This window comes from Theobroma cacao, chromosome 4, assembly GCF_000208745.1.
Source record: "Theobroma cacao cultivar B97-61/B2 chromosome 4, Criollo_cocoa_genome_V2, whole genome shotgun sequence".
Classification (NCBI taxonomy): Eukaryota; Viridiplantae; Streptophyta; class Magnoliopsida; order Malvales; family Malvaceae; genus Theobroma; species Theobroma cacao.
This window is the reverse complement of record NC_030853.1, coordinates 16,758,098-16,769,013: the sequence shown is the minus strand read 5'-3', so window position 1 is coordinate 16,769,013 and position 10,916 is coordinate 16,758,098. Positions and strand designations below refer to the sequence as shown.

Genomic DNA, 10,916 nt, shown 5'->3' with positions numbered 1-10,916 from the left:
TTTATGTAGACTATAACTTAGTAATTAATAATTTTTTATAACATAGTTAATTAACTAGAATATTTTTTGAGGGTTATTATAGACATTTTAAAATTCAAGACGGAATATAATTGGAGGAAGGAGATTCGAACTTTACTTTTAAGGTAAGGGGATAATGCACTGATCATTGAGTTAAATACTCGGTGCTAGAGTCATGTGTTTGAAACCGAGAAAAGTATAAGCAATTTTCGGCCACAAATAATCCCTGTAAATGTGATATGAGCTCACTTATGCAAAAAACAGAGAATGAGTGTAAAAATGGAAACGAGCAACCCACATATTCTGGTTATACCATATCCAGCACAAGGCCATGTCTTTCCTCTTATGGAGCTATCCCACAACCTGGCTAAACATGGCTTCAAAATCAGCTTTGTCAACACAGATTTTAATCACCAGAGGATCATAAACGCGTTTGGAAAGGAGGCTGACGAAAATGGCCTTGTTCGTCTAGTTTCAATCCCGGATGGGTTGGAAGATGGGGAGGACAGGAATCAGATAGGGAAGTTAACTGAAGCATTATGCCAGGTTATGCCCAGAGAGCTGAAAGAGTTCATTGTTAAGTTTAATAGAACAGAGGATGATAAGATCACATGTGTTCTGGCTGATTTAAACATGGGTTGGACGCTTGATGTTGCAGCAGAGTTGGGAATCCGGGGCGCTGCCTTTTGGCCTTGTTCGGTCGTCCAATTAGTGTTGTTTCTTAGCATTCCGAAGCTTATTGATGATGGACTTATTGATGAAAATGGTAAGATCACTTTTTAACTAACTTGTGAATGGCGTGTCTGGAGCTGACGCTTTAGAGAGTAAGTATTTGGATGAAAAGGAAACATACAAAATGATATTGTTTCTCTTTCTTACGTGCTCTGTTCTGGTTGGTAATTCTTTGAATGATATTGGGATGTATAGCTGAGAATGAATAGGCTTATGTGAATGCTGTATAGTGTTATGGTGATGCGTCTGACTATCTTTTATAAAGCCAGGCTGATGACAGAGTATTAAGACTGACTTAGTCAGGATACTCCGTCTCCTTTTGTTAAGGGTTATACCCTGTTCAGTCAATGAAATGATTTGAATTTTCATGGAAAAAAAAAAACTAACTTGTGAAGTTTGCAAAGGTGTTATGCATGTCTAATGTGGGTGCCTTGAGCCCAAGAACAAAGTAGTTGCTTTTGATAATGAACAATAAGCAGATGTAATAAAAAGCATGCAATATGCACATATGTTTAGATAGTTGTCAACAATTTTTGAAATCTTCTTTGCAGGTTTTCCAATTAATAAACATAAGATGTTTCAGTTGTCCGCAACCATGCCTGCTGTACACGTAACAAATTTTGCATGGCTCACCTTTGGTGACTCTAGCGCACAAAAACTTATGTTTCATTATATTAAGGGATACAACAAAGTCGTTGACACAGCAGATTGGGTACTTTGCAACTCAAGTTTGGACTTGGAGCCCGAAGGGTTCACCTTGGTTCCAAAGGTCTTACCCATAGGCCCACTTTCAGCAAGCAATCGGCTTGGAAAGTTGTCAGGAAATTTCTGGCCAGACGACACATCTTGTTTGAAATGGCTTGATCAACAGCCACCAGGCTCAGTCATATATGTCGCATTTGGCAGCTTCACAGTTTTTGATAAATTCCAATTCCAAGAATTGGCTCTGGGGTTGGAACTCTCCAAGAGACCATTCCTTTGGGTTGTAAGACCAGATATTACCAAGGGAGAACATGATTTTTACCCGGAAGGATTTCAGGAAAGAGTAGCCGGTCAAGGTAAGATGGTTCGTTGGGCTCCACAAGGTGCAGTTCTGGCTCATCCTTCGATTGCTTGCTTCATAAGTCATTGTGGATGGAATTCTACTATTGAAGGTGTAAGCAATGGGGTCCCTTTCTTGTGCTGGCCTTACTTTGCTGACCAGTTCCTTAATGAGAGCTACATTTCTGATATTTGGAAGGTTGGATTGAAATTCAACAAAGATGAAAGAGGGATCATCACAAGAGAAGAGATTAAAACCAAGGTACAACAATTGCTTGGTGATGAAAAATACGAAGTAAGGGCTGTTGAACTGAAGGAAATGGTTACCAGATGTGCCAATGAAGGTGGTAGCTCTGACAAGATATTCAAGAATTTTACTGAATGGATGAAACCATAGACAAGTTCTTTGCATTTGATTTATGTCAATCTTTTTTCTTTTCGTTTTGAATTATGAAATTCAGAAAACAAACCAAGCAACGACTGTGGTTGCGTTGCCTATGCAAACAACAACAATATTGAATAAACTTGCTTTGTTTTTGTTCATCACCAAAGTATAATCTCCTCTAGAATTTTGTACATTTTTTTTTAAATGTTAAGAGTCCAATGAAAATTTTTCATAATTTCCCACATCAAAATTGTTGTATTTTCAGAGTCTTTTTCTGAAATACACTGAGTGCAAAGTAGTTAATATGTATGCAGCAAAGGGAAGGAGAAAACACCAAAATAAAAAACTATGCTGTAACAAAGATTATATCACTACAAGAAAACAATTTTTTTCCGACGGAAAAAATTTCGTTGAAAATTTCCGATGAAAATTTGCAACGGATTTTCAATGGAATTTGAACAAAAATTCCAACTAATTTTTCCGATGGATTTCGAATAGAAATTTTTCAATGGAAAAATTCCATTGAAAAATTTTTTTTCGACCAAAAAAATTTCAACCACCACCTTTTCCGACGGAATTTTCAACGGATTTCCGTTGAAATTTTCCAACGAAAAATTTTCTGTTGGAAATCCATCGGAAAGTTTAAGGATTCAAAAAATTTTGAAGCCCGATAAAGTTTCCAACAGAATTTTCTGTTGGAAAAAGTTATTACAAATGAAAATTTTCCAACGGAAGATTCTGTTAGAAAATTTTGTTGGTAATAGTATTATTTTAATTTTTTCCTTAAAATTTTATTAATTTTATTAATTTTATTAATTTTATTAATCTTTTATAAAAATAGATATTAATAAAAGCAAATACATACATATTGAAGTTTATAATATTTAAAAGTTTAAGTATGTTTTCCTTTGATTAATTTTGTACATTTTTTAAAACTTTATTGAATCATAAATTATAAATTAATAATTCCAAATTCATTAATTTTATAACATTAAAAAATTTATGAAAAGAACAAAATAAATTTATTAATTTTATAAAAATACATGATAAGATATAATAATCCATTAAACAAAAAATAATAATACTTTATGTATGTTTTAATTGTAATAAGTTAATATATATAAATTAAGAAGATAGAGTTATAATAAACTTATTAATATAATATATTTAAAATATATTAGTTTATTATATCTATGTATACAAATTAGAATCATAGCTAAGGAAGTATATATATATATATATATATATATATAGTATATATATATATTAGAGAGAGAGAGAGAGGAGAGAGAGAGAGAGAGAGATAAACCTACATTATTCACAAAAAAAATCTATAAATATAACCTATTGTATTAATATGAAAATACAAGTTATATTCTTTANTATATATATGTATGTGTGTATATGAGAAATTAAAATATTCTACATATATGTATTAATATGTTTTATATGTAAGCTTGTAGTAATTTTATTTATATGATTATAGTTATTAATTTTATTAGTTATGTATTATCATACTTTTTAGGGTATTATATTGATAATTAATTGTACAAATTTTGTAATATATATCAAAGTATAACATATAATTTGTATCATAAATATATGTATATAATTAAATTAAGTAATATAACATTATGTTTTATATTGAGTAATATTAAAAAAGCATTAATTTATTTAATAAAATTTAAAATAATCAAATTTGTGTTAGGGTAAAGACTTGAACCTCTGACCACATATAAATGAATTAAACTTTAACCAATTCTACCACCCACCCAAACTGTTTTGAAAGCTCCCCAACTTAATTTCAAAAGAAACCAAACTGATATAAGTCAATTAGAAATCCCTAACATCTGCGTCGCCCAGTTTCCCCAAATCCTCAACTTTGCTTCCCCTTCTTCCGCTGACAGCAGAGGCTGAACACCATTTGGTGGATGCGTTGACCAAAATCTATTACTATAGCAATACTTTATCTAGACATTTATTCCCCATTTATATGTATTTCGACTTACCTATTTTCACATATTTGCATTAATACCCTTTCAACTAAGTTTCAAAATTTTTTTATGACTTAAAATATTTAAAACACTTTCAGTAATTCCTACTATTACATTTTTATTTTCATGTTCCTCTTTGAGTTTTAATTCTTTAATCCTAGAATATTATCTAAAATCTTAGAGCATTAGAATAAAATGAAGTTCACTATATATATTAGCAAGCAAACAGATCTAAATAAAACATAGTGGGCTACTTCCAAACACTAAGCTACACCAACACAAATGGCCCAGACCACAACAAAGCGTACCAAAGAATAAGCTTTTTACCTAATTGGATCAGACTAACCAAAACTATGTCAGCTTAGCCCACGATTTGCTCGCAAAAATGCACTATTCGGTGCTTTGTTCAACCACCTCCTAAAAGTCGAAAACGACGCCGTTGGATGGAATAGGGAAGGATTTTGGTGAGTTACAAAATGACATAGCTTTAAGCCCTCAAAACCCTAAGTATAAAACCCACTTTTTCTCTTCTCTCCCTCATTTCCCTATTGCATTTTCTCTCTCTACCTAGGCGGCACTCTAACCTCTCTTTAATATAGCTTCTTTTTTCTTTTCTCTCCATAAGAAGCTCCCTCTCTTTTCTCCCTTGCCACCAACCTCTCTTTCAGTTGGTGTTCCCTCTTTCCTTTTTCTTTTTTCTTTTCCTTCCCTTTCTTTTGCTCGCCTTTCTCCCTTACTGCTGGCAGCTCTCCTCGCCAACATCTTCTTCTCTCCTTCTTTTCTCCCTCTCTTTCTTTTTTATTTTCTCTCTTTCTTTGTCGGCTCTTCTACCACCAGCCCCCCTTCAAAAACCTTTTCCTTTCTTCTCTCCACCATTCACTCTTGTTGCCGACTACCCAAAACACTAACTTCTTGTCAACCTTTTCCTAATCGGACCTCTCTCTTCCTCCTTTAGTCGGCCATCCCACCTTCACACCCTCTAAAAATATCACAAATCGGAACCCAAAATCCTAGGTCACTACCATCTCTCCCATTTTCTTTTTCTTTTTGTATTTTTTTGTATTTGGTGTTTGAGTGCTTGGTCTGCTACTGTGGTAGTGCATCGAGTCCAAGGTTTTTGGCTTACTTAGCATTGCTAGTGGTGATGTTCCTGATAAAATTGAAGGAAAGAAGGTGTATACATGTTATTTATCATTAAGAATATTTTGTTTTAGTAAAGAGATTGTACAAATTGATAGTGATTTTAAAATTGTTTTCATGTTTTGGATTTGTTCTGACGTGCAAATCTGATTCTAATATTTTTACATGTTCCCCTTTTAGAATTGCCTCAAACTTATGCCAATTTTGCTCTAGTTGTGAGCTCATGAATTTTGTGTAATGTATGTATAACATCTATTTCCATCACAAGTCATATTTTTACCTGGAATGTTTACTGCATTAGTATACATAACATGATATGGTTGGTCAATAGAGATTATAGTCATTTAAAGTTGAGAGTTTGATTATTTCCATAAAATTTGAATATTCCTATTTTCATAAAATTTGAATATTCCAAATTGTAAGGTCTTGCCTAAAGCTAATCAAAAGAATGACATAGATGGTTGATAGATTAAGATCTTGGTCATGTGCTATTATCTTAATTTTATAGTGGTATAAATCAGTAATAAAGATGCTTGGTCTGCTGAGCAAAGCTAGGATCCTTGGTCTGCTGCTGTAGTAGTGTATTAAGAAAAATGCCTCGTATAATCCTATTGTCCTGTAGAAAAGTTTTTGGCTACGTCTCTTGCTCGTCTGTCTTGGTCCAGGACGTATGATAAGGTATTACAAAGGATACTTTGTAAATGGTTTCAAGTTTCACACCCTAGATTATAGCCAAAATCATAAGACAATGAATAATGGGGTCTGCATAAAAGGGAGTTTTTACAATGATTATGAGCGTGACTTTTATGGTATTTTAGCGGATATAATCGAGTTAGAGTATTTTGGTATCGGAAACAGAGTTGTGCTATTTAAGTGTCATTGGTTTGACACTAAAAAAGGTATTAAGGTAGATCCTTTGCATGGTTTTGTTGAAATTAAATATAACTCAATACTTGCCACTAATGAGCCATTTGTTTTAGCTGCACAAGCTCACCAAGTTTATTATAGTAGTTATCCATCAATCAAAAGAGATCGACGTGATTGATAGGCAACATTTAAAACAAAAGCTAGGAGTAGATTTCACATTCCTAATAGTGGAGATAGAGAAAATGAAATTGATTTGAATGAAAAAGTATACTAATTTAGACCTTTTTGCCTCAGGTACATGAGTGTAGCAAATGCTATCAAAGATTTTGAGATGTTCCACTATTGGTTTGACATGGTGCCAAGCTTCATAAGGTGTCATTTTATTCAACGCCCTTGTTGGAAAGATGTTTTGTAGATAAACTGCAGTGTTGGTAGTTTTTGCCTAAAAATGCTTAGGCATTGATTTTTTAAATAATAGGCATCTAGCCATGTTTAACACTATCCTATTCTTCCATTCACATGTTCGATTTTGTTGGGGAGAATAGGAGATGGTAAACTGATGCTTAATGCCTGCAACAGTTAAAAACTCATCAAACTTAACAGATGAATACTCTTCACCATTGTTTGTTTTGAAATTCTTAATTTTACACCTCGATTCAAGTTCACCATAAGCTTTGAACTTCTTAAATATTGAAAAGACATCAGATTTAAGCTTGATGAAATAAATCCAAGTCATCCTAGTGTAGTCATCAATGAACAACATAAAGTACTTACTACCATTGACTGATTCAACACTTATTGGACCACAAACATCAGAATGCACAAGTTTATGGTTTTCTAATGTTCTTTTGGTGCTTTTCAAAGGATATAGGAGCCTTGTTTGTTTCCCTAGTTGACAAGCTTCACAAATTTTTTAATGAACATGTATGAGGGGCATTTTTGTCACTAAAATTTTAAAATTTAACAATTTCATTGTTGAGGTGTTGTAATGTCCAAACCTTCAATGCCATAGCTTAAACACATCATAATCAACCTACTCAACTACATTCAAACCTATATGATGCTAATCTCGTGGAAAACATTTATTCTTCATATTAACAGTCATTAATACACTGCCATTAGGCTCAATTATAGTGCATGCTTTGTTCTTGAATAGTATGGTATAATTATTCTCAAGCATTTGGCCAACATTAACTAAATTTTGACATGCTTGAGGCACTAAGAACACATTTTGAACATACATGGTCCCATTTGGTGCAGTAACAGCAACAATACCTTTGCCTACTACTTATAGGTACTTTCCATCTCCAATTTAAATATTTGCACTCTTGTTCCTATCAATGGAGGTGAACAAGGATGCGCTTGGAGTTATATAACTAGAGCATGCGTTATCAATTAACCATGTTTCAGTAGACTTTGTCATATTGCCTTATGAAGTCATGAAAACAGCTTCTCTACAGGTTTAACTTCTTTTGAAACTTGAGCTTGCTGATTTTGCACATTTCCCTTGTTCTTGCATACTTTTTCAACATGATCAAGATGATTACATGTTATACACTTAACATTTGGTCTAAACTAACAATATTTTTTAGCATGGTTAGTCTTTCTGTAGTAAAAACACACTGCTTTTTTGGTTTTCTTACCTTGTTGCCTTTAATTTGAAGTAGCAACCTTCTCTTTGTCTTTCTTTTCATTTGGAGACTTTCTATAATTTGAGTTGTAAAGAAAATTTTTCTCTTTTAGCCTTGCTTGTAAAGCTATCTCTATATTCTTTTCAAGTATGATTTGCCTTCTTGCTTCAAAAGCTCGAAGAGCATTAACCAACTCTTGCAAGGTCATCATGGTGAGATCTTTTAATTCCTCAAGAGTTGGAATTTTTGACTCAAATCTCTCAAGAATACTAATCAACACCTTTTCCCTAATTCATGCTTCTAACAACTCAACTCCTAAAAGCCTTACTTGATTGACAATCTTCATTAGCTTGTCCACATAATCTTTCATTGTCTCATCTGGCTTCATCTTCAACACTTCAAATTGTCTCATGAAGTTCAAAACTTGCATCTTTCTAGTTTTGTCTGACCCTTGGAAATCCTTCTTGACCTTATCCCCAGTTTCCTTAGCTGATTCACAAAACATGATTCTTATGATTATTGTATCTGTGACAACAGTGTGAATGTAAGATAAAGCCTTGTATCTCTTAGCCACTTTTTCATTATGTTATCTCATTTGATTTATGGTGGGGTTGGCTCTCGGCTTAGGAGTCTTTCATTTTAACTACTCAAACAGCATAATTTCAACATTGAAAAGTGGTAGTGAAAGGGATGAAGTGCTGCCACTTGAAACCATGTTCTGATGAAGTGAGGGTTGCTTAGTTTCTTATGAAGGTTGTAAAGGTTTACTAACAAGCCTCTGAAATCATGAAAGCTTTGATACCATGTTATGTTTTGAGAGCCTTTTTCTGGTATACATTGAGCATAAAGAAGTTAATATGTATGCAACAAACAGGGGCTGCTTAATAAACTTAAAGGCCTCAAACTAAATATTTAATTGAGGTTTTTTTTTAAATTAAGAAAAGGAGACCTTTTTTTTATTGAAATTGCTGGAGATATTTAAATACATATTGTTGTTAGTTGATTGGGAATAGGAGAAATAGTTGAGAATTAATATCAATTTGGAAATTGAGAAGTGATAAAAAATTGAGATTTATTAAGCACATAATTAGGGAATTGTGAAAATATGTTATTTTATTAATTGTTTTAACTTTTATTTATTTTTAATGAGAAATGAGATAGATAGTTGAGAATTAAAAGGAAGGTGAGAAGTGAGAGAAAATGGATATTTATTAGATATGAGAGGATAAATAAATATTTTATTAATTATTTAAATTTTTATATATTTTTAATATAAATAAATTATATTATTATAAAATTATGAGACTTATTAAAATTTGAAACCTAAAGCCAGGGCTTTCGCTAGCTTTACCCCAGAGTTGGCTTTGGCAGCAAAGGAAAGGAGAAAAAACCAGAAAAAAGCAATGTTGTAACAAAGGTTATATGTCAAAGAGATGCTGCAACAATGTGAGTTCTGCAGCTGATATTCATTAACATGCTGATATATATTACAAACTTGCTAAGCAAGCTGTAAACAGTGATAATACAATTGATTACTAGTTAAAAAATCACTTAATCCAACTCTAAGAGCACATGCATCATAATTTTGACACTGAAATGGTTGTCAAAACACAAAACATCATGATAAAAACCATTGGTTAATAGCAAACACTATGAAGATCTTCAATACAAGTCTTAATTCAACAAAAATCAAATGATCATCATGGACCAAATTGAATGCAGATAGAACTTTAAACCTAATCCAAAGTAAAGGATAGCATGAATTGTACTTACATAAAATTTGTTCTATAATATATAAAATGTAAAAAAATATTACATACGTAGGCAAATAGTTGATATAACGTAAAAAACTGAAAAATTAATGATTATATGTCAAGCCCGACCTTATAAAAAACTTGTCATGTTATTCATATGATTGACAATATGCATGCATACTAGGAAAGCCCCAAAAAATTGTAAAAAGTCGGTAGCGTACCTAGTGGTGCAACTAAGTTGAATTAAGCCTCGAACTAGACCAAATAGAGATTTTAAGATGAAATTGAGAATTTTAAAACCCTAGAATGACTTAAAATGGTGATTCGGAGTTCAAGGACCGATTTGGAGTCAAATTGGAATTTTCATGATTTAGGGGCAAAATGGTCATTTTGCCACCTGAGGTTAAGATGTGAATGTTGGAAGAAGTTTTTGATCAAGATTAACTATTTAGAACATAATTTGAGTTTGAGAAGTGAAAAATTTTAATTTCGACATTTTTTCGAGCATAGGGGTAAAATAGTCATTTTGCCACCCCAGGGGCAAAATTGTAATTTTGCACCACCCAACACTTGTCCAGCACATGGATTTTACCCAATATTATCATGGATAATTGAAGAATTTTAAGTGGTGGAGAGAGATTGCTTAATGGGTAAGTATGACACATGGACCAATGAATGGTGACATGTGTCAAGTTTATATCCATTTATTATTTAGCTTTAAAATCAGCACAAAATCAGCCTATTTCTCATTCTTATGGCTGGCCAAAGAAGAACAAAGGAAGAAAAGAAAGAACAAGAACCCTAGGTGGAAAAATTCAAAGGAAAAGTGTGAAAAATTAAAGGAAACAAGTGAAAATGGTAAGATTTTTTCAATAAAGCTTGAAATCTACCTTTCCCATGCATTCTTTAGCATTTTCCATGGTTGAATCACATGGTTTCATGATGGGTCTCTTTTTGGCCGAACATGGGGGGAGGAGTTTTGATGCTTGATTTGGTTAGATTTCAATGTATTTTAGTGTTTTTAGTTAGTCATTGATGTGTAGCATGAAAAACCAACAAGAAAAATTCATTTTTCCCACTACCCATCATTGGCCGAATTCTCCATGTGGAATATTGATGATGATTTTGATTGTTATTTCAAGTGATTTGGTTAGGAAATAATGAATTTCGATGAGAAAATTAAGTAGGAAAAAATTATCATGGCAAAAATTCCCAAGGGAAAATGTGAAGGTGATGTTGCTAAATTTTATGCTATTGGATTTGTGATTGATGGTTTGGAGAATTGGAAGAAAAATGGAGTTAATTGGAGTTGAATTGGCCAATTAATTAAGTGATAGATCGAATTAGGCGAACA

The 10,916-nt window shown here is 32.7% G+C and overlaps 1 protein-coding gene across 1 annotated transcript; it reads left to right on the top strand.

Annotated features, from left to right (window-relative positions):
• On the top strand, nt 207-2,367 carry LOC18601636 (UDP-glycosyltransferase 83A1). Its single transcript, XM_018119278.1, has 2 exons — nt 207-784; nt 1,302-2,367. The coding sequence occupies exons 1-2, from the start codon at nt 286-288 to the stop codon at nt 2,186-2,188; spliced, it is 1,386 nt and encodes a 461-aa protein (XP_017974767.1). The 5' UTR covers nt 207-285; the 3' UTR covers nt 2,189-2,367.

What these genes read in the sequence shown, in the direction of transcription:
- LOC18601636 (XM_018119278.1), top strand. Translation starts at nt 286, where the DNA reads ATGAGTGTAAAAATGGAAACGAGCAACCCACATATTCTGGTTATACCA. An exon ending in TGGACTTATTGATGAAAATG is followed by an intron (nt 785 to 1,301) that starts GTAAGATCACTT and finishes TCTTCTTTGCAG; the next exon opens with GTTTTCCAATTAATAAACAT.